This window comes from Geotrypetes seraphini, chromosome 2, assembly GCF_902459505.1.
Source record: "Geotrypetes seraphini chromosome 2, aGeoSer1.1, whole genome shotgun sequence".
Lineage (NCBI taxonomy): Eukaryota > Metazoa > Chordata > Amphibia > Gymnophiona > Dermophiidae > Geotrypetes > Geotrypetes seraphini.
The window spans coordinates 365,478,044-365,503,058 of NC_047085.1; the positions used below are offsets into that span (position 1 = coordinate 365,478,044).

At 42.0% G+C, this 25,015-nt stretch overlaps 1 protein-coding gene across 2 annotated transcripts in view; it reads left to right on the forward strand.

Annotated features, from left to right (window-relative positions):
- Nucleotides 1-5,179: 5,179 nt before the first annotated feature.
- AVL9 (AVL9 cell migration associated) overlaps nt 5,180-25,015 on the forward strand; it is a 130,972-nt gene continuing 111,136 nt past the window's right edge. The window contains exons 1-2 of one of the 2 annotated variants that reach the window (XM_033930580.1): nt 5,180-5,575; nt 19,344-19,464. In XM_033930580.1, the coding sequence (XP_033786471.1) occupies nt 5,483-5,575; nt 19,344-19,464 (214 nt within the window). In that variant the 5' untranslated portion in view covers nt 5,180-5,482. The remainder of the gene's footprint in view (nt 5,576-19,343; nt 19,465-25,015) is intronic. The other variant, XM_033930579.1, reaches the window with a different exon arrangement.

The following is a 25,015-nucleotide window of genomic DNA, read 5'->3' on the forward strand; positions in this document are numbered from 1 at the left end:
AATTATTTCTGATTTCTGTCAGCCCTATCCAGATGTTTATGTACTACAGATATAAACACCTGGATAGAAATAGAAATTACATTTATTAACTGGCAAACAATAAAAGTAGAAAAGCCACTTAAAGACATACAAAAACCAGTCATTCAACAATACCAACTAATACAAAAGCAACATAGCTGATCAAGATTTTATATATTGTATTATTCAGTTCCCCCCTACTCCTTTCCCTCAAGAAACACAATCATACCCCAAGTCTGTTGCTACCCGGTGCTTTTTGGAACCTGCAGCATTATTTACAAGCAATAGAATCAGAGACGAGAAATACTACACTGCTTTGGGATGTTAGTTCAAAACTAAGACTGGTCAAATGGTCTCTTTCTTGGAAAGCTGCAAAAGTATAAGAGAAAGCTGGGGGGAGGAATTGGAGAGGGAGGAGAGCAAAGACACATCAGTGGGCAAGGGTTCTCTGTGAGTGGCAGTAGCCAGTTCATGATAAGGTATACAGATATATACATTGCACATGTCCAACATCTAGCCGTTGGTGTGTGATGGCAGGCCAAGCAGCAGCAACACTAGGTCTAATGTATTAACTGTATAGGCATGCTAGCAGTTTGTACTTCCAACACACGTGAATAGTAAGTGCCACATATGACTTCCAGGCACAAACTCAGGCAAAGGTCGGGCCACAAAATCTGCAGTTTTTGTGTGTAGGGCATGTCATAGGTCTCAAGCAGGTAGTCACTTCATAATGAACACAAATAAATGGGTGGATGACCCCAATTCCTTGGGAAGTCAGCTCAGTGACAATGTTAAGCAAGGGGATGACTGTCTATCATTGGCCATCCTCCGTAGGTCTCCAATCAGATAAGTCTCCACCTTTGTCAATAAATCTATCACCTATCACCAGATTATTTCCATCATTCCATCCAGTCTGCCGTGAACCCCTCCCCCCTCACTTCATAATGAATACAAATAAAATGGGTGGATGACCCCAATTCCCTGGGAAGTCTGCTCAGTAAACTAAACTAAACCTTAGGATTATATAAAGCATCTTCTCTATAACAGTAGAGCTTGGCACGGTTTACAAGAAATTAGAAAGGAGAACAGATACAATATGGATGGAATAGTATGGAAAGGAGCGGAATTTACAACTTTAAAAATAACCAAGTTTTCAGATGTTTTCAAAATGGTTGGAAAGAGCCTAGATCATGCAGTTGAATAGGAAAATTATTCCACAGCTCAATAATTTTGAAAAGTAGAGACTTCCCTAATTTGCCAACGTAGGTAACGCCTTTCAACTTAGGAAAGCAAGGGGATGACTGTCTATCATTGACCATCCTCCATAGGTCTCCAATCAGATAAGTCTCCACCTTTGTCAATTAATCTATGAACTATCACCAGATAATTTCCTTTATTCCATCCAGTCTGCCGTGGACACCCTCCCCCCCCAGTGCATCCCAGAATGCACCAGAAAGGGGAAGGCCCACCATTTTGGAGTGGTGGGCCAGCTAGAGGGTGTGATCATGCCTCCAGCCGGACATTCAACAGAAAGGTACAGGAGCGGAGGAAGGTTGGAGATAGAGTGGGGGGTGGTGGGGCCTGAACCTTAGATGGGTGTTGGGGGGCTTCAAGTTCAAGGGGGATAGCAGCAGGAGGGTGAGCATCCTTCTTGCCCAGCTTGCCTGGGGGGGGGGTGGATCTGGGGCAGGATCGAGTGGGCATTCCTCCTGCCAGCCAACTTCACCGGGGGGGGGAGGGGTTTTCTAACACGGCTGCTCAGCTAATCGCAGCAGGGAGATTTCCTTGCCGCAATCAGCTCAGCGGCCGCATCTATTTGAAATGTAGGCCAGCATTTTACTGGCCTACATTTCAGACATCTTTTGCGGCTCTAAGGAGATGCCTAGAGCCACTTAAACTTGCCCAAGGCCACTTCCAGGTGAATCCACACCCAGCCTTGGCTGAGCTTAGGTGTCCCTGTTTCCCTTGACTTGAGAATACGCCTACAGTGTAGGCCACCTGCCTCGGGTAGCTGTTTTCTAAAAACATGCATCCCAATTGGCTAAAATTAGGATGCCATTTATAGAATCTGGCCCTTTCTATATAATTATTTTCTATACATAAAATTTAGTTGGAAAGTAAGTGCACTGTTTCTCCTTTTTCTGGAGCTATGTGATAACCCTAGGTTTGGAGATTAGAGAATAGGGAAAGGCAGTTTCATTGGAGGAATTCCCTGTTATATTTCATTTTATGTAAGTTTCTATGCTATGAAAGATAGAACTCTTTCTCATTTTAAAATTCATTAGACATTTTTTAAGGGTGAGCTTATTTTTCTGGGACCTCTGATCCAATTTGGCCTTTTTTCATCACATTTAGTTAAATTTTTGGAGAGTTATATTGTCCCAAAATGGACAGACAGACAAGAGTTTTGATTCCTTTCCAATCCCAGAGACATTGGAGAGAACTTTATAAAAAGGGTGGAGAATGTCCATCAGGGAGCAAAAATACTCTCCAAATTTTAAAAATAATGGGATGAAACTTGGCATAATGGTAAAAACAGTCAAAAGATGCATCAGGTTCAAAGATGGACAAAACTGAACCAGGTGTTCCAAAGAAATACCCCCCTGCCAAAAAAAAAAAAAAAAAAAAAAGAGTCCCAATGCATTTCTATGGGAAAAGGAATTTGGCAATTTGTGGGTGGGTTGGTTGGGCAGTTGAAGGGGGAATTCAGGAGTAGTTGGGCAAAGGACATTTTGCAGTTTGTGAGGCAGTTAGGTTTCATGTAAGAGTATTTATTTTGTGGTGGTTCATTTATGGGGAGCATTTTTGTGGGTGGGGCAGTTTTCAGGAGTAGTTTTGTGAATTGGTAGGCCGGTTTCAGTGCATAGTGCTTGGGAGTAGGGCTAGTAAAAACAGGTAGAAAGAAGCATTTGAAAGGAGAAATTGGTTAGCTCTGTCTTACTGTATGTAAGTTTATATGCTTTCAGTAGCTGGAACTATTTTCCCATAGAAATGCATTGGGCTATTTATTTTATTTTTATGTACTGTATTTATTTGAGGGGGGGGGGGCTTATCTAGGAGCCTAGTCTGATTTCGTCCATTTTCAACCTAGATATGTCTTTTTACTGGTTTTACTCATATGCTAAGTTTCATCTCATTCTCTTAAATGTTACTGTGCATACAGTGCATAACATGGAGTTGTTTGGCATGTGCACAGTGCTTTCTTATTTTATTAGTTTCCTTTCCTGTGATATGATCATGGGCCATTGGGCTATGGTTGTAGCAAATTTTAATCAAGGTTGCAACTAGAGACTTTATGCAGATGACATACAGTTTTTTCCCCCATTGAGGGGAAATTCAGGGTAGTGGAAGTGCGATTGAAGTTTGGAATGCGGGGGAATAAAAGGCTGGATGGATTGCAACAGGTTGAAATTAAGTGTGTAGAAAACAAAGGTTATGTGCTTTAGGCGAACACAGGGTATGGGTATCCCTGATTCGATCGATCTGCTTGAGTGGACAGTAGATGGAAGGGGTAGAGAGAGAGAAAGAGAGAGAGGGCACAAGCTGGGTGGAAGGGGCAAAGAGAGATGTTGCATGGAAGGGAGAGAGGACAAACACTGTATAAAAAGATGATTAAAGCAGAAACGACAAAAGGTAGAAATATTTTTTTGTTGCTTTACTTAGAATCAAGTAGCATTGTAACTGTATTGATAAAATTTTATAAATAGAAAATGGAAATAAGGCAATTTTTTGGGACTAAACCCTTTTCCTCAGGTCAGGACAGGATACCATAAAAGTACTGTTCCGAAGAAAGATTTGGCCTCTGAAAGCTAATTGAAAAATGGATTAGTCCAATAAACTAGTATTTTCTTATTTCTCATTATTTGTTTTATTTTTATTTGTTAATTTGTAAAGTGGTGATTGTTATGTATCAGTTTTTTCAAATTTATATCCACTGTCTTTATATTTTGCACAGTATTAGAGGACATGTGCTACTGTTTTTGTGGTGTTGTGGTGTTGCATTGTATGCAGAGTCTGGTTTCTTGACGGTTCAGTTTAACTTTTGTCTACATATTTCTATTTTTAGTTTGTGATTATTCCATATTGGGCATGGGTGTATCTCTGTTCTGTGTGTATGAAAAGAACATAGTTTTCAGTTGGCATTGACTGCAGGATCAATTGACTGTGCAGGATCTGGCTTGTTTAATTTTACAATGTATGTGTTGGTGTTCTAGTGCTCACTGCAGTGTTTAAGATGCTGCCTTTTCCTAGGTACACTCTTGTACGATATGTGGATTGTTACTAAAAATCATATTTTTCATATAGATGGGGGGGTGTCAAAAAATGATGGGCCCCGGGTGTCACATATGCTAGGTACGCCCCTGGGTAATGGTATACTTATGTGTACATGGATTAGCACCAATGTACCTAGTGGATGGTATTCTGCCATATGTTCCACTCCCGAAACTACGTTCTGTGGAGCATGCTGACTTGTTTGTCGTGTTCCCCCCCCCACCCCCCTGGTTAAACAATTGCAGTTGAAAGTATCTAGGGCAAGCATGTTCTCTTGTATAGGGCCACAGGTGTGGAATGAGATCCCTAAATACATACATGAGCAGGGAAATTTGTTTAATTTAAAAAAAAATTATTGAAGAAGTTCCTAATTTGTAAGATGAAATATGGGAATTGAGTTCTTATGATGATTGCAAGTTCTGGTTGCTGATCTGTTTTGATTGTCTGATCTGTTTGTAATGTATGTAAAACTGTTTTAGTTGTGTATGGATCAGTTGTAACCCGCTTTGCATAAAGCAGGATATGTCAATAAACTATACTACTGTACTACAACTTAATAGACATTCTCGAACTGCTGTGTAGAATTCTTTCCAACTTCCATTGCGTTGGAAAGAATAACAATATACTGTATATTGAAGTGTGTTTAAGTCCACCTCTATTTTCTTCAAACTTCTAACCAACAGAGATATTTACAAAGTGGCATCCCTTTAAGAAAATGTGATCGCCACAATTGCCGTAATACCGAAAACAATTAGGTAAAATAAATGCTTCGAATTGATTCTGGGTTGTTTTTTGCACAATTTTTGGGACAATAGCTACCGGCTTGCAGAAAGGGAATGAACCGTCACCCCAATCTCCTAAATGGAAAAGAGGCAGGCAGTAGAGCAAGTGCAGCAACGATGACGTCAGCAGGGACTGGTTGGCAATGGTGTCGTAACTGGAAGGCGGGGCGCTAGAGTGACGTGTTTGCTCCGGGTTCCCGTCTGCTTCACTTTTTCTATTCGTTAGCTCGCTCGCGCTCTCTCTGTCTCGGCTTCGGTTGTGTCGCGACGCTCCCTCTCTTTGGCTCGCGCCCCATCAAGGAAAGCGGCAAGCGTGGAACCCAAGGGAGGGAGTAGCGCGCGAGACTGCGCAGCCGGAAGTGTACGTCCCGCGCGCCGGCTAACGGCGCTGAAAGGTCTGCTGCGCTGCTATGGAGAGCGGGGGTGGCCCGGAGGTGCCGGAGGGCGGCGGTCCCGTGTTACACATCGTCGTGGTGGGGTTTCACCACAAAAAGGGCTGTCAGGTGAGGCGCCGCCGCTACTGCCTTTCATTCCCTTATCCAGTGGTCGAAAGAGCATCTGCCTTCTCCTCTCCTACCCCCGTTGGTTAGGGGCCCTTCTGTGTCTAGGTTTATTCTCTGCTTTCTCCCCAGACAGAGGGAGAGGGATGAGGAGGCGGAGGAAGCAGGTGTCTTCTCGCCCTCCCACTCCACGCCCTCCTTCCTGTCTGGTGCTGTCACCCTACTTGCTGATGCTTCGGTAAAGCTGCGAAGAGGATTATTTTTTGCCCACCTAAATGACCCTGGGGTTCGCTTATTTCCCTAGAAGATGTTCCTGTATGTGGAAAGGATGTCGTGCTCTTTCACTCCCCATCGTACGTCAGTGAGGAAGCAGCACATCTCACGGTCATGGGATAGTTATTTGTGAACCTATGACCCGTTTTCTTACCTCCTGAGTCTGTTGTTGTTGATGGTAGGGTTGTGTTGTTGTTGGTTTTCTTTCCTATTTGTCATTCGTGATGAATTTTTCTAATTACTTGATCATTCATCAGGATCCAATTTGTCATACCTTTAAGGCTTAGTTTTGCACAATTAAAAGAAATAACTCTGCGGATTATGTCTAAGTCTGACTACTTTTGTTCAGTACAAGCCACAGATTTTGATATCATAATATTTAGTATAAATAACACAGGAATGCAAAGGAAGCATACAATGGCCTATGGGTGAAAAGTTTAATTAGGTAAGGTGAGGGCAATGCCTTTGAAATTCCACCTTTCTGAGGTACAGTCAAAGTGGTGAACTTGCTGTATTATGTAAAGGTGCATATAGTGGAGTTGTTTGGCATGTGCATAGTGCTTTCTCATTTTATTAGTTTCCTTTCCTGTGATATGATCATGGGCTATGGTTTTACCAAAATTTTACCCAAAGTTGCATCTGCAACTAGAGAGCTAGAGAATAGGGCCAGAGAGTTGGTTTGGACCCTCTCACTCAAAAATTGTTTCACTACCCCCCAGTATTTATAAGTTTGGCCTAAAAGGAAACTGAACCTCATTAGAAATGTCAAGACTGATGCTCACACTTTGATTTCCTTTCATATTAGAACTACAGTATTTACATTTCTGTAGCACTGCTAAACATACAAAATATTGCAGGTACACTTAAAAGTGTCCCTGCTCCACAGAGCTTAAAAAATAATCAATGTGGACAATGCAAATAAGAGATTTAATGGCATTTACTTACTATGGCAAATACAATTAAAATTAAAAAAGCTGGATTCAAGAGGTGCCAGGGTTTAAAACAGAACTTAACAGATCCAAGCCAGTTGGTCACCATAGTATCCAGGATTTTCACACCACAAATATTTTTTCCTGCAGCAGCTATTGTTAGCTCTGAAACAGCTGCTTAATTTTGGTACATTACTTTATGAATCAGTGAGTTTGAGCAGCATGATGTCCAAACTCATGTGCTGGTGGTGTCAATAGTGTGAGATTTCAGACAGACCAGCACAGGATCACCTTATGGCCAAATGGTAAGACAGTAGCATGGTTTTAGAGTGGAAGAGAGCAGCCGGTCCAGGGGTAGGGGCAGGTGGCTGCAGTTTTGTCGGACAGCAAGGTGAGGGAGTTGGCTGAGACTGGCATATTGCGGTGGGGTAAGGGTGACTAGGGCTGGCTAGCTTGGAGGATGGTGGAGTGAAGGGCAGAGATTTCAGTGGGCAAGACTAGTTGGGATGAGGATGGAATTGAGAGAGATTGGAGCCAAAGTGGTGAGATGAGGGAAACTGGTGGGGTTTCGGACCACAATGACAGGTAAAGGGAAAGAGGCAATCATTTCATGTATAGCTATCGGTCATCTTTATGTCTCTGTAATAATACACTTTCCTCTTCACTAAGAATTTATACATTTATTGCATAGTATAAATTCTAATAAAAAAAAGGTCAGTGGATTTAGAAACTCATGGGTTTCAGACTAAGGGGTTCTTTTACAAAGCTGCAGTAAGCACTAATGTGTGCATACTGCAGCAAAAAAAAAAAAAAAAAGACTTGCTTCAGGGTGTGCTGAGGCATCCAACAATAATTATAGGATGTGCATGTACTTTCCATGCTCTAAAAAATAAATTTATTGTTTAATGCTGGGGCAGCGTGGGTGTGTTTTTATTCTAATTGGTTAGCGTGCTTGCATTGCTGTGTGCTATATTTAAAATATTTGTTATATGCCTAAAACCTAGGCAGCTTACAATAAAACATCCACAGTCTCAAACACATTTACAAAATTAAAAAAATATTGTTTACATCAGTAGTATAACATTATATCGATATGATTGTTTTGATACATGAATCTTCCTAAATACAATCAATCATCATTTCAATGAAATGCCTGAAAGAAAAAAATGCCTTCAATAGCTTCTTAAAAAACAAACACATGCTGCAGATTTCCAAAACTACCATTCCATAAAGTCAGACCAGCTACTGAAAAAGAAGATTTTGCTGTACTCACATAATGTACATCACCTCTTATTCCCTCATCCAACTATATGCTTTTCTCAGGTCTCAATGTACGCCCTGGCTTATAAATCTGTAAAATGTCATTAACATATCTGGGAAGTTTACCATAAATGCCTTTATGAACCAATTTCAGAATCTTATAATGTATGCGAAATTGCACTGGAAGCCAAAAGCATTTTCTTTAATATAAGGGTAATATGATTGAAACATGAGACTCCCATAAGCATCTGAGTGGAAGAATTTTGGACAACCAGCAAAGCCTGTACCTGAATAGCAGCCATGTCTAGGTTCAAGCCATTGCAATAGTCCAATTTTGATAGCACCATACTCTGTAAAACTTGTCAAAAATCCCAGCAAGTAAGCACTGCTTTCAATTGAGCCAACATTCTCAAAGCAAACTATGCCATCTGCACTACTCTTGCTACTTGTGAACTCATTGTTAGTTTTGCATCAATTATTATTCACAAAAGCATAATTTCCTTCTTAACTGCATTTGAATAATCTGTTATAAACACACTCTCAGACCAAAATGTCCATTTGCATTACCTACAATCATAAATTCAGTCTTTGTTAAATTCAACAAAAGTGGAACAATAGTCCCTGGATGTGACAGGAGTCGTCGGATTCAAAAGTTTATTATGAGCAAAATTAAAAAGTTCTAAATACAGAAAAAAACATATATTGAAGAAATCTCACATTGCACTAATTGCTCCCAGAAATGGTAATTAAAACCGGACTAGTCTCTCAACAACATCATTGATAATAGAATTCCTATTTTTATTTATTTTTTATTTATTTATTTATATTTTCAAACATAAATCAATCAAGCATTTACATCTTGTACAGAAAGTCAGATTGAGATAATATAAATTCACATCCATATCAAAAATATGAATTAAAAAATAATCAAAGAAATTAAATACATTTCTTAATCCATCTCAAGTCCTCAATGATAGAAGATCCAAGAATAAGTCAGAGTGATTACAAACACTGAAGAAATAATTAAGTACAATAGCTGTAGTCTGCAGCTGATAAGAGAGTTTTCTATTCTTTAGAAGTTGTTACATTATTTTCTTTTCCAAGACTCTTGAGAGATATAAAGCTAGATAATTGAGAAGGCTCCAAGAAAACATATTTAACTGATTGATATCTTATTATGCACTTGCACGGATACCTTAGAAAAAAATTCCACCTATTGAGGTTACTCCAAGTCTCAATATCAGAAACTGTTGCCTATTTTTAATTTGTCTTCATATCCATTGACAACTTATTAAAAATCTTTATTACAGAAAGGCCTCTCTTTTGTCCCCTCCATGACTTATGATGCTTTCAGGATTCAGTTTTAATTACCATTTCTGGGAGCAATTCGTGTATTGTGAAAGTTTTTCAATATGTTTTTTTTGTATTTACAACTTTTTAATTTTGATACTTTTATATGATATTTTAATCATAATAAACTTTTGAATCAGACAACTCCAGTCACATCCAGGGACTATTGTTCCACTTTTGTTGTTTTGGATTCATCTGTGTTATCGTGGAACACAGGTCTCCTTTTTGTTTTGTGGTTACATTCAACACAAGGCCATTTATAGTCATCCATTCATTACGGTAATCGTATAATCTAATATAATAAAAGGCTAAGCCGCGCATGCGCACTCCCATTGCATGTTCCGTTTTCCGTGCGCTATAGGGCACCGCAGATAGGAGTGTGCATGCGCATGAAACACTCTCTCTACTCCCCCGAGGCGGATGTCGGACACGGCGGCTGTCGGCCGTGCTATTCTTCGGTCTGCCGTGCTCCTTGCCTGAAGTCTGATGCAGTCGGGGATCTTGAAAGGAGCCACCGCATCTTTCAACTGAAAAATATACTTGGCCGCCCGAAGCTCTCTCTCTCCCCACCCCCACCCTCCCGAGCTGGATGTCAGCCGCCGCAGCCGAACCCGGACGGCATTTTAAAATAAAACAGCTAAGTTTTTAAAAGATGGCTTTTCAACACCCCCCCCCCCCCCAACAACGCCGACGAAATACCTTTTAAAACCCTTCCCCCCCCAGCTTTGTGGTTAAGGCCTGGCTTTTTCGAGCAGCAGCAGCGTTTAAAATTCTCAGCTGTTGCTGGCTTCAGGCCTTCCTCTCTGGCGGATCCTGCCTACTTCATGTTTTCATGAAGTAGACAGGACCCGCCAGAGAGGAAGACCTGAAGCCGGCAACAGCAATTAATTATAAATGCTGCTGCTGCTGTCCGATGAAGTTGAAGGAGGAAAGGGAGCAAAAGGGGAGAGAATGGTAGGGCATGGAGTTAAGGAGGAAGATATGGGGGGGGAGGAAAATACTGCACATGAGGCCCACTGCTGGACAGGGGGAGCAGGAAGGAGGTGATGATGGACAGGGGGGAGGTAAAAAAAAGGGAGAAGGGTTGCTGCTAGATAAGGTGAGCAGTGATGGGGTGGTGGAGGACACAGGGGAGGTAAAAGGAAGGGAGAATGGATGGGAAGCAGGCAAGGGGTGGTTGTGGACAGCCAAGGAAAAACAAACAAACCAAAAGACAGAAATACAGAAAGCGGCTAAGGAGAGAGAAAAAGAAATAAAGACAGACACACACACACATATATTCTAGCACCCGTTAATGTAACGGGCTATAAGACTAGTCATTTATATAATCATTCAGGTCAGAAGGCAATCTTTCACCTCACAATAAATTTCTATGAGCGTCAGAGCATTTAGTACCTTGGGCCACAATAGAAACCTCCGCTGCTGCTTAGTGAAAGAGGGCCTTAACTTGGTCCTCCCTAAGGATAACTATAAATTTAGTTTGAAATCCCTGAGTTTATGTTGCACTAGATCCAGTGATTTTTTTTTTTTAAATTATAATTCAAGTGCCCTTTTACTAAGCTGCAGTAAGCACTAACGCAGGCATTCCGTTGCAATTTTCAGATCGATGCACACTTCCCATGCACTAAAAATATTTTTTATTTTTTTAGCAGTGAGAGCGTGTTTGGGGGTGGAGAGAGGTGTGCCCAGCTCTAATTGAGTAGCACAGCTATATCACCTTACTAACCAATCAGTGAGTGGTTAGCAGGGAAGCTCTTACTGCCTAAGTGTCAGCAAGGACTCCTGTGTGTGGTGTAGTGGTTAAGAGCTACAGCCTCAGTCATTTACCCTCACCCCACCCCACCCCAAATACTAAGCCGTGGTAGAATTCCTATGCGCATCGGAGCAGCGTCTGAGCATTTAGCGCCCTGGGCCTTTGTAGAAACCTGTACCGCGGCTTAGTAAAAGGGGGGGGGAGGTAGTCCTCCACTTCCCCAGATCCACCAGAACAGATAGGAAACATGCTTGAAGGACCCGTATGTAAACCACTTTGAGTGTGGTTGTATAGCTACAAAAAGACAGTATATTGTACAATACAAGTCCCATTCCCTTTCCCTAATGGGAATTGTGTTAAGCACCCGATTTACTGATGCTGTTTACTCATTCCATCCATGGGGGTGGGGGGTGGTGGAAATCTTAAGTCATACTCTGTGTGTGGCGGCAGTGGTTAAAGCTACAGCCTCAGCACCCTGTGGTTGTAGGTTCAAACTCACACTGCTCCTTGTGACCCTGGGCAAGTCACTTAATCCCCTCCGTTGCCCCAAGTACATTAGGTAGATTGTGAGCCTGCCGGGACCGACAGGGAAAAATGCTTGAGTACCTGAATAAATGAATGTAAACCGTTTTGAGCTCCTTTGGGAGAAGGGTATAAAAAATTGAATAAATAAATGGTCTTTAGTTGTGTTGGATGGGGAGTATCTTTGTTACTGGCTTCTAAATTATGCTATGAGTTTATCTTGTTGTGCAGTTTGGATAGACCATGTGGGTCTTTATCTGCTATCATCTACTATGTTATTGGGGTTGGCTGTTAGATCAAAAGCAGTTTTCAGTGCCTGGTTTAAGATATAAAGTAACATAAAATAAAAACAGGACTATAGGTGGCCCATCAGAGATGGTGCAAAATGCTGTATTCATTGTTCTTATTCAAAATCCATTCAAGCAATATTTTAAAATCAACTGTAACTTGTTTATAAATAATCTTAGTTCTGAGGAATAGTTGTTGAACTTCATGGGACGGTTTAAAAACATTTATATTTAAATCATTTTACCTGCTTATCAGTCATTTAGTGAGTACAAAATACATATACAAAACAAAAATGATTTAGTTTTATTTTACATTTCAATCTTATCACTAAAATAAAATGATTAGATTATAATCTAAACTTTAGTAATAGAGAAAACCCAACTGAACAAATAACTTGGATAAAAATAATGTTTTGATTAAGCAACAAAAATAATTTTTAATATTCTTTAGTGAAAAAGGTATCAGTTCCTTTGTCTATTAACTGATGTCACTTTTTCAGCAGTGCCAGCTTCAGCTAAATGTTTCCTGTAACTTTTGGTCAGTCTGTACAGAACTGACAGTTTAAGGGCTTCTTTGTATGAAACAGCTCACTTCAGGTCTTGCCAACACATTTCAGTGAGAAAACCTGGATGCCACCTAAATAAAACGACTTTCTATTTAAGCATGAACCCTCATCAGAAATAATTCACTAAGGAGGGCCTCTTTTACAAAACCACAGTAAATGCAGCAAAGCCCATTCATTTCCTATGGACTTTGATGCATTTTACTGCTATTTTGTAAAAGGGGACCTAAATAAAGATTCATATTTAAAAAAAAATTATGTTGGTGTGATCATGTGACTGGGCTAAGCGGTAATATCCATCACATATTCACACTCAAGCAAGTTTGTTCTCTGTAAAACACAACAGGGTTACACACACAGTTCTTAAAACATGTGACCAGGTCTTCCTGACTCCTGGTCATTTTCCAAGGCCTCCCTGGACTCCATCTCTCCAGGTCTTCTAAAGAGTCCTTCTGACCTTGCATTAGCTCTCCAGGTCTTTGGCAGCTTCCGGTGCCATTTACTGGTCACTCCACCAGTTGGCACCATACCAGCTGGTGCCTCCAGCCTTGAACTCTTCCAGCACTTCCGTCACTCAGTTGTCTTATACTACACGCACGCACCGAGGGCTCTACCAGCCCTTCAGCTGGCTTATCTCAGACTCACCCCCTGAGGACTACTAACTGCTCAGTCGCCTTATGCACTGAGTGCTCTCCCAGCCCCTCTGCCATCTTATCGCAGACTCACATCCTAAAGGCTTTCCTTCCTGGATTCTTCACTGGTCCCACCACCAGTTGTCAAGCCTGAGCGGCTTCTTTGACTCCAGACAAAACCAGGTCCTCTGGCTACTCTTTAACTCTTTCCTGCCATTGTATAGGTCCCTGCTTCACTACAGGACCAGATCTCTCTGCTGGTATATATGTCCCTGTGGACCCTCCCACCACTGCACTTCTGTTCTCCACTGCACCAATCCCCCTGTCAGGACTGATGAGCCTGACCACTGTACTCCACTGCACCAGTCAGCCGTGGCCTTCAGGGCTTACCAGGAATTAGGCCAGAGGCCTATATTCCTCCTCCCAAAGGAGCTCCTTGCCTTCTAAGCTCTCTGTGCTAGGAGCTGTTCTTTTCAGCACCACAATCCAATCAGGGTGAGTGGACAGCTCCCAGCAGCATTTGCAGCTCTTAAGCAAATCAGCTCTCTTCTCAGGCTCAATGAGCTCTACTGCTTGAGCTCCTTCCGCTGGCCAGTAACAGGTACTCTGCCCTGTCACAGTAGATAAGAAATTTCTGATTCTTTGGTCTTCACATTATGGATTGGGTGACTTAATTGCAATCCAAAAGTGTTCTATGCCTTGTAATGTTTACATCATGGAAGTTCAAAACTGATTGATTCAAAAACTTTACTGTATGGTTATTTCTTAGCAATGTATTTTCTGCTTAGTGACCAAATAACCTTTTTTCATTTGTGTGACTTTTAGGAATAAATTATTAAATAAGCATTTTACTACACAGAGTAGTCCTTTTAATAAGGTGTGGTAGCCGATTTTATAAAGGAGAGGAAAGGATAGATGACTATAGGGAAGACAAGCAGGCACGCAGCTGAAAATACTGAAAGAATGAGGTAGAGGGAATCCCAAACTTGGTTTGCAAAGAAGTGAAGGACAGCATCTGGGACTCGGAGGGTTCTAGGATATCAGAATGTTAATTCCTCTTCATGGCCATTGTTTCCAGAAAATGAGTTGGTGAGCCACCGTAAAGTAAGAATTTCCCTATAAGGGGAGCAGTCTAGTACAGTATAGATAATCAGATGGAGTACTAAAGCATTCATGACTTGTAATACCCTGGAAGTAGCTGCCAAAATAGGAGTGCAGCAATTTTTAAAAGGCAATAAGGGCCAGATTCTGCAAATGGCACTTAAATCACCAGCCGCCTAGAAAAATGGCGCTGTCCACATGTCAGTCAAGCTTAGGTACCGTCAAAAGAATCACGGCTAATGGCACCTACCAGAAAACTTAGGCATATTCAGTGTAGGCCAGAGTTTTACTTGCCTACATCGCAGATGTCTAAGTTCTTTATGTGAATCACACCAAATGGTGCCTGAGTCCCGCTCTACCCACTAAGTACACCCACTCAGGCGTAAGGCACCATTAGACATCCTGCTGTAGATGCGATTGCAACGCTTACACAATAGATGCTTCCTGGCGCCTACTTTTAACAAATTTTTTATTGATTTTTAAATGACATAGTCAATTACCACGCTGATTAAAGCCAATTAAAACAATTAGATTAGGCAGCAGCAATGTGCTTATCGCCACCAAAGTTATGGCACTGTTTATAGAATATGGCCTTAATTGTTCCTTGTACAGAAAAAAAAATATGCCGATCATTCAGTTACTGGGGGCACCTAAATGGTAATAACTTAAGAAGGAGACTTTAAAGTCATGCTAAATTAAGCTAAGGTCCATCAAACTTGGTATCATGTCTAGAATGATGGCCAGTCCAGGTTACAAATATACAGCAGATCAATATTTCTCATACTGGTAGCTCATTTCAAGGGCTTTCTCATGCTTACACGGTTAATTTTTTATGGACTTTAACGCCAAGAACTTGTGCAAACATCTTTTTGAAATCTGGTAAGTTTGTCAGTCACTATGTCCTCTGCCAACAGATTCCACAGTATTTTTTCATGCTGTGCATAATCTCTAGCTTTTTTTTTCTTTTTCAAGTCTGATGGTTGTTAGTTTCATGAAGTGTCCTCTTGTTTTAGAGTTCTTTTAAAGATTAGATAAATGTTTTGTAGTTAAAGGTTCCATTTTTATCAGTTGACTTTTTCTTTCAAGTTGAAAAGCTCTAGACCAGGGGTGCCCACACGTTTTTGGCTTGCGAGCTACTTTTAAAATGACCAAGTCAAAATGATCGACCAACAATAAGATTTAAAAAAACACAAAGCACACTGTACGCAGAGAAAATGTTAATTATCATTTGTATTCAGGGTTTTTTTTCAGAGGTCAAGGCAGATGACTTTAAAATATGCAATGTCACCTCAGTAACAATTATACAAAAATAGACAAATATACCCTCTCCCCTTTTACTAAACTGCAATAGCGGTTTTTAGCACAGGGAACTGCGCTGAATGCCCCTCGCAGCTCCCGACACTCATAGGCTCCCTGCGTTATAAACCACTATCATGGTTTAGTAGAAGGGGGCCAAAGTGCAAAATATAGACAGCAGATATAAATTCTTAAAACAGACAGATTGTGATCACTAAACTGAAAATAAAATCATTTTTCCCACCTTTTTGTCTGGTGATTTCATGAGTCTCTGGTTGCACTTCCTCCTGCAAATCCAATATTTCTTTCTTTCTGCCCCTTCCCCTTTTCTTTCTGTCTCTTTCTTTCTCTCTCCCCCTGCCCTCCTCTTTATTTCTGTCTTTCTCTCTCCCCCTGCCTGCCTGTCTTTCTCTCTCCCCCTGCCCCCCCCAGCCATTGTGCCGATCTCTCCACTTCCGCGATTCTTTCTCCCTGCCCCCTCCAGCCACCATGCCGATTTCTCCCTGCTTCCTGAGCCAGGCCTGGTGTATACAAGCGCCGGGCCCACAAGCCTTCCCTCCCCCCCCCCCCCCCCACGTCAGAGAGGAAATTCCATGCCAGCCAGGCAGTGATTGGCTGGCCCAGAACTTCCTCTCCGACATCAGAATTGACATTGGAGGTGAAGGCTTGTGGGGCACTTGTACACACCTGGCCTGGCTCGGGGAGGCAGGAAGAACAAGATACGTGATCAACTCACGTTGCCTTTGCAATCTTCTGGTCCATCACGATTGACCATTCTAATACCTCTAGACTTTCCACTTATTATTCCAAGTGTAGATATAATCTACCATCCTCATCCTCACAAATTTCCCCGACAGCAAAGTGTGCAAAAATCTCAATCCAAGCAACAACAATCTTTTTGACTCCATACAAGAGGCTATAGTCAATATTTTTCAACACTTACCTCAGACTCTTCCCATAGGAGGTCGACTCACTTAATGTTTTCACCAATGGTCCCTGATAACATCAGATCACTGGGTCTTCCAGGTGGGAGTCAGGGTTATGCCCTACGTTTACAGAAAACACCTCCAAATCATTCTCCCAACAGATTCGAATTTCAACTCCCATCAGAAAACCCTCCTTCACCAAGTGCTCTCAGCCCTGCTCCAGCTCAGTGCCATAGAACAAATATCAACGAAGCAGAGTGGCTGAGGGTTCTACTCAAAATATTTTCTCATACCAAAGAAATCCAGGGGTCTATGCCTGATTCTAGACCTCCACACTATCAACAAATACTTAGTAAAGGAGAAATTTTGCATGGTCTCTCTGAGAACCCTGTTACTACTGTTGGAGAAAAATGATTGGCTCTGCTCTCTGGACCTCAAGGAAGTCTACACACACATTTCCATCTTCCTCGCCCACAAGAAATATCTTCGCTTTTGAATGGGCACACGCTACTTTCAATACAGAGTACTACCATTTGGACTGGCTTCAGCATCCAGAGTATTCACAAAATATTTAGTGATAGCTGCACTTCTATGTTTGTTCAGCTTTCATGTGTTCCTTTACCTAAACAACTGGTTAATCAAGGCCCCATTGCCTCAACAAGCTCACCAGGCCATGATTTCAACAATACTGTATGTCTACTAGAACTTCTCGGATTTTTAGTGAATTATGAGAAATCTCATTTCCAACCTACTCAAACTCTGGAGTTAATTGGAGCAGTTCTAGACATAACTCAGTCTTGTGCTTTTCTACCTCAGCAAAAACTCGACACCCTCCTACATATCTGCCAGAAAGTCTCCTCACTCCAACACATCACTGCACACTAAAATATACATCTCCTGGGCCACAAGGCCTCTACAGTTTATGTGACTTCCTTTGCCCATCTACATCTCAGAGAATCTCAATGGGCACTCTAGATAGTCTCAGGCCAGTAGGACTCTTATCTCAATGCATCCAAGTGACACCAGCCCTTCATCAGTCTCTTCAGTGGTGGCTGATGTCCAATCTGTCCAAAAGACTTCTTTTTCATATTCTGTCACATCATAAAACATTAACAATGGATGCTTCCAAGCTCAGTTGGGGGGCTTATCTCGATGGCCTACACTCTAAAGGCACTTAGTCCACTCAAGAAAAATCTCTCCACATCAGTCTAGAACTTTGAGCAATTCGCTATGCCCTCCATGTATCCCAAGACCACCTCCTCAATAGAGTCGTACTCATTCGAACAAACAACTAGGTTGACAAACTAGGAGGCACGGAGTCTCACCCATTATGCTAAGAAGTGCTACATATCTGGTCCTGGGTAATTCCTTGTAACATATTTTTGACTACAGTGGACAAATTGAGCATAGTCTTACAACCACATGAATGGTCACTCAACTTAACAATCCTTCGTTAGATATTCTCAGACTGAGGGACTCCAGAAGTGGATTTTTTGCATTTCTCCTCAACAACAAACTTCCAATCTTCTGTTCCAGAATCTACACTCCAGACCATCTGGAGTCAGATGCTTTCTTCCTCAACTGGATGAGCAGGTTTCTTTATACTTTCCCTTCAATCCCTGCTGGTCAGGAAAACTGTATTCAAACTTCGTCAAGACTGTGCCACTATCATACTCATAGTACCTTGGTGGCCACATCAACCATGATTCCCTCTCCTCCTGCAACTCAGCATAAAGGAACCCATCACACTCCAAATCTTTCCAACATTGCTGACACGGAACAAGGACTCTGTCCTCCATCCCAGTCTACATTCATTAGCACTCATAGCATGGTATCTCTTTCCCAACTGATGCTTTCTCACTATCTGCACCAGTGTCAGCCATCATTGAAGCTTCTAAAATAAAACTTCCACTCAGCGCTGCTATCATTTTAAGTGGACTTGCTTCACAGTCTGGTGTGTCATCGCTTGCTGAATCCAATCACATGCATTCTACTATCGGTGCTTGACTATCTCCTGCACCTTGCCAGCTCTGGTCTTAAAACTACTGCAGTCAGAGTTCACTTTAGGGCTATCAGTGCTTTCCATACATCACTAGACAAAAAGCTATTGTCTGTTCATCCTCTAGTTTCTAGATTCATGAAAGGCCTTTATCATACCAAGCCACTCTTCAAGCCTCCTCCAGTGGGTTGGGACTTTTGAACCACTCTCGACCTTATCTCTCAAAAATCTCACTTGGAAAGTAGTATTCCTCATATCTCTTACATCTGCACGCCAAGTCAGTAAGCTTCAAGTAATACTACTACTATTAATCATTATATAGCGCTACTAGACATATGCAGTGCTGTGAATCCACCTTATACAGCATTCTACGATAGGGTAGTTCTTCATACTCATCCGGTTTCTCCCAAAGGTTATCTCAGAGCAGTAAAACAACATAATAAAAAGTACAAAGACTAGAGGACACACCATGAAGTAAATGCTTTTGAAACAAATAGTAGAAAATACTTTGTCGCTCAGTGAATAGTTATTCTCTGGAACTCGTTGCCAGCAGATGTGATCCAAGCAGAGCTGTGTTCAAAAAAGGTTTGGGGGAAAGAGGGAGGTAATCTTCTCATGTCTGTTTTTAAGTTGAGGCCCTAAAGCATTAGTCTGTGTATCACTAAGTATCCTGGGGTAACTTACATTAATGTGTGCTACATTAATAAAATTCACATTGCCATGCCTCCTACTCCTCTCCTAAAATCTTGGCCAAGGCTTAGATGTTTCTTTATTGGAGTACTTGAAATCTTCAGTTTAGGCTTTCCCTCTTCCTTGAGAAAATGGTCTCTTGGCCTCTTGCTTTGCTTTTGTTCTTCAAAGTGTAATTTCTATTTTTTAGGTTGAATTCTCATATCCTCCCATTATTCCAGAAGAGGGACATGACAGCCACAATTTGCCAGAAGAATGGAAGTACTTGCCTTTCCTTGCTCTGCCAGATGGAGCCCATAATTACCAAGAAGGTACAGCATCTTCCAAAATAATCTGAGAGTGAATGGAATGAGTAAAACTACAAATGTATCTTAGTGTGGCATTAAGGATCATACAAAGTCTAGGTTAAGGTTACTAGAATCAGTGAGTGAAGACCACTTTTAGCACTAGTATGCAGTTGTGTTCTTCAAAAATATATAACATTTACTTAATTTCAGTTAACTGTTTTCCTTTGTGTGCATCATATAATAACTATAAAAAGTGGTTTGTTGTATAATCTGTCTCAAACTAGTATTGGTTTAGGCTGACTATAAACAGGGCAGGTAATGTAATGTAAAACTCTGTGATAGTGTGCTTCCAGCTGTCTGTCACTGGAAACCAGTGTGCATATCCGTGCAATGTTTGACTAGATTACATAGGCCATACCAGAGGAGCCATGAGAGAAGGAAATCATGATTTTCATGGGCTGCAGAGAGAGAGAGTTTTTGTGCGCCAGCTTCTAGAGTAACTTCTTGTAGTGAAGGGATGGTGTGGAGAACAGATAAACTGACTGCTGGGTTAAAGCTGGGGTTGGAATGGAAGGAAGAAATGTTCAGGATAGAGAATAATGGAGTCTGGCTGGGAGCATGTAGCTTAGCAGGCAGGAGAGTGAACAGGCTCTTCTGGTGTGTTTCACCAGTATCATCTTAATATGTTTCCATTTTATCTGATGATGTGGAGCTTTTGGCTCTTTTGAGAGCAGATTTGGCCACCACAGAATGGTGAGGAAGCTGAAGCTTCTTAAATCTACTAAGAACATAAGAATTGCCACTGCTAGGTTAGACCAGTGGTCTATCGTGTCCACCAGTCCGCTCACACGGCGACCCTTAGGTCAAAGACCAGTGCCCTAACTGAGACTAGCCTTACCTGCGTACATTCTAGTTCAGCAGGAACTTGTCTAACTTTGTTTTGAATCCCTGGAGGGTGTTTTCCCCTATAACAGCCTCCGGAAGAGCGTTCCAGTTTTCTACTACTCTCTGAGTGAAGAAGAACTTCCTTATGTTTGTATTTTATTGTTAGAGAGTATAAAGTAGATATCTGCTCTCCTACAATTTCCTATGTCAAATGTTCATTCTGGAATCATTCCAGTAAATATAAATCTCAAAATTTTTATCCAGTTCAATTTGCATTTTATTCAACTTCTACTGTAGCACCTTCTTCGGATGTTAAAAGTAGTCAGGTTGAAGTTTAGCAACTTGAAGATATGTGCAGATTTCAGTTTTTCCGATCAGAGTAGCCATGCATTAAATTTAAGGGGCAGTGTGAATCTGTGAACCTTCTGGATTCTATGAATAAGCTGTACAGAGAGGGAGGGTCTCCCACTATTTCAACTGTACAGACTGAAGGATCCTATGTATGGTCACGGTCACAGCAGCCTCCTTGAAAGTGTGTGTGGGGGGGTGGGGGGAGACATCAAAATAAGAAAGTCCAATAACTTGGCCCTGGGCTTATATTTGATATCCAGTTGAAATGGTATTGACTGGCCATCTCTTATACAAAAGAGAAGGAAAGCTCTCATCCCTGCCAGGGGCAGCAGAGAGCTCAGATGTCCCAACCAGCAACCCACTCAAAGCAAGGAGCAAATTTGACTGGCTCCAAGAGAGCATAGCTGCAATAAAAGTATCTATACCGCATAATCTACCTGTAGGAGGAAGGCTGAATTTTTCCATAGAAAAATGGCCCTTTATAAGTTAAGACCAGTGGATTATCAAAATAGTCTGGGTGGGCTATACCTTTCATTGGTACAAAATCCCTCCAAATTGCCCACCAAAAGCATTAAAATTAAGCTCTCAACACCAGGAATTGCTTATAGAGGAACTTTCCTCCCTTTCAGAGACTAGTGTGGTTCAACCCATACCACTAAGAAAAAAAGGGAAAAGATTTTATTTTAAGTGCTTCCTGGTCGCTGAAAAGACAGGAGGATTTCATCCCATCCTAGATCTAAGGGCCCTGAACAAATATCTGTCAAAGCAAAAGTTCAGAATGGTTTCCTCGGGCACTTTGATTCCTATGATTTAGGAAAATGATTTGCTATGCTCTGTGGATGTAAAGAATGCCTTTACACACATTCTTATACATCCCAGTTAAAGAAGGTATCTAAGATTTTGAGTAAGAAAACACTGCTATGAGTATTGCTGCTTGCCTTCTGGTCTCATATCAGCTCCCAGAGTAGTCATGAAATACCTTGCAATAGTTGCAGTACTGCTATGTAAACTGGGAGTTCGCATGTTTCCCTACCTGGATGATTGGCTGATAAAGAGCACATCAGGAAAAGGAGCTCAGTAATCCGCTCAAAGAACTATTTAGGTGCTTGGGCTTCTTTCTTTATAAACTACTCCAAGTCCTATCTCCTTCTTATATGATTAGAGTTCACAGAAGCCCTGCTAGACACAGTTCAGGCTCGAGCTTTTCTTAAAGAAAGCAAGTGGAGGAGTTGGTGTTTGTAATGCTGCAAGTTCATCAGATGCAGCAAGTTTCAGCTGAGCAGATGTTGAGGCTGTTAGGCCACATGGCCTGAACTGTGCATGCCACACCAATGGCATGCCTCTGTTTGAGGCTAACCCAGTGGACTCTAGCTTCTTAGTGGTCCAAACCCATGGGGAACCTAGCAGATGCCTTCACTGTCATTCCTTCTCTAGAGAAGTCTTTGTCTTGGTAAATAATTCAAAGTAATTTGACCATGGGACCATCATTCAAAATTCCTCCATCCCACAGACTTTGATGACAGATGCATCCAACCTGGGTTTGGGGTGCACATGTAGATAGGCTTCATATCGAAAGGAGGTGGTCTTCCCAGGAGGCTCAGCATCCCATCAACCTCCTGGAACTACAGGCCATTTGGAACGCTCTAAAGCATTGGTCTCCAACACACAGCCCCAGGGCTTTATACAGCCCCCAAACAGTTGACTGTCAATGCATTAATTTCAGTCTTTCCCACTTGATATAGTAACTGTAAACAGTCTCTTAAGTGTGTTACTCAGGTGACTCATTTATGGAATTTGCTATTTTTGACAATCCAGAATGAAGTGAGTTATTAAAATATATTCTTGAAGTGTTGTTGAACACAGTTCTTCAACCGCCGGTCCGCGCAGGGCCAGCGAGATGGACGCCGTTAAATTTCCTGCCCCGGAAATCTTCTGTTCCTCCCAGCCTCGGGCGATCAGGACAGGCTGCCAACGTCGGGCATTTCCTCTGTGAGTCTCGCCTATGCGGAAACAGGAAGTTGAAACAAAATAGGCGGGACTCAGAGAGGGAATGCCCGACGTCGGCAGCCTGTCTTGATCGCTGCCCCTGCCGAGTCACCGAAGAGGGCCTCAGGGAAGGTGCAGGTAGAAGGGAGTTGGTCAGCGTGCATGGGGGGGGGAGTGTCAGCGTGTGGATTGGGGCCATCAGCAGCGTCTGTGCTGAGTCTGCCCACGTGCAGGATGCGGCGACTAGGGGCCTCCGGCTCGTCTTAGGCGGCAGGGCCTGCGGTGCAAAGCTGTTTTTGCCGGCTAGGGGGGGGTCGCAAATGTGCAGGCACAGCAGGAGTAAGATCATGGGGAGCCTTCAACAGTGGCTGTCTCCTCTCCTAGCAGCTCTGTACTTACCAGGGCAGTGATTCACTTCGGCAACTTCCCCTTTCCTCAGAGGCGGCAACGGACCCAAGGCTGCCTAAGGAAATCACTGCTGCAGGCAAGTACTGAGAGCTGCTGGAAGGAGAGGAAGCCACTGTTGGAGGCTGGGAAGCTGCTGGATAAAGAGAGAGCTGCTACTGCACCTGGAGGGAGGTAGAAGGAGAGATGCTGCTGAGGGGGGAAGAGGGAAAGGGATGGGAAGAGAGCTACTGTTGGATAGGGGGGAGGAGGGAAGGGAGAAGGAAAAAAGGAAGGAAACAGCTGGCAGGGAGATTAGAAGAGGGAAAGGGGAGAGACAGGAATGAGAAAGTAGAGAGATTGATGCTGGAAAGGGGGTCAGCAGATAAATGAGAGAGGGATAAAGATGCTAGATCTGGTGTAGGAGAGATAAAAATGAAGAAAGCAGTGAAGCTGGAATGAATGATGTAAAAAGGAGAGAGGAGGCACAGGCTGGATAGAAAGGGGAGAGGGGCATAGAAAGAAGTCAGATACATATGGAAGGGGGAGAGGCCAGACAGTGGATGGAACGGGCAGACGCTGGAAGGAAAAGAGTGGAAAGAAGATGAAAGCAGAGACCACAAAAGGTAGAAAAAAATCATTTTATTTCTATTTTGTCATTACAATATATCAGATTTGAAATATATATCCTGCTAGAGACATAACTGGGGACTGCAAAGCCTAACACTATTCCTATCATGTGTGACTGCAGTATTCTGTTATCATGATATTTCTGTGTAGCATTCTGTAATAATTTGGCTTGTTCAGTTTTCTTGATAGTAGAGGGGATATATGTGAAGGGGAGGGGAGACAGGGGTTTTGTTGGTCCTTGCTCTAAAAATGTATATTTATAAAATGACAATTGTACAGAATATTGTTTCTTTTAATACTTTAATAAAATACGTTCAATATAAAATCATAACTGAGGCTTGTGCAGATGGGATCAGATGGTTTGTGGGGACCGAGCTTGCGGAGACGGGGCGAAAATGTGTTTTTTTATTTCGGTCTTAGTAGTTTGCCGGTCCACGGGTGTAAAAAGGTTGAAGAACACTGTTGTGGAATCAATACTAGTATTAATTTTTCCAGTCTGAACAAGTTGGTTTACAAAATAAGTAGTATGTCTAAAATCTTTTAGTGGCCCTCGGAGCATTCTCATATTCTCATTGTAGCCCTTTACATGAAAAAGATTGGAGACCACTTCTCTAAAGGCCTTTGGAGATCAGCAGATTCACCAAATTATCTCCGTTCAAACAGACAATCAGATTGCTGTGTATTATGTCAATAAGTAGGGAGGTAGATCTCCTGTGTCAGGAAGCAGTCAGGATGTGGTGTTGGGTATCCAGCCATGGCATTATGTTCAGAGGCATGCACTTGAAGGGAACAGCAACTGCCTGGAAGGCAGACTGAGCCAGATAATGCAGCCTCACAAGTGGTCTCTCAGCAAGGGTGTAATCTAAAAGATCTCTTCACCATTCACCTGAATAAGATCTCCAAGTACTGCTCCAGACTGGGATCACAGGATAGACTAGACTCGAATACCTTTTCCTCCATTGGGGAATGGGATTTATTACGTGTTTCCTCCCATCCCTCTCAAAGGGAAAACTGTACTGAAACTCAAGTAGGATTAGGGAACTATGATCCTTATTGGCAGAGACTGATTTGGTTCTCTCTGCTTCTGGAGTTAAACCTGTGGAGACTAGACTGTTCTCCAACTCTCATCACTCAGCAAGGAGTCCGTTTAGTTCTGTTGAATTGAGATCCATTTGTTCTTATTTGTTATGCAAACACTTAAAAGCATATCTATTTAAAAAGTTTTCATTGTAGATTGCTATTTACTTGAACCGATGTATCCACTTTGAACCTGTTTTGAGGGAGTTGGCGGAATACAAGTACCCAATACCATTAACAATACATCCTTGATCTTTCTTGA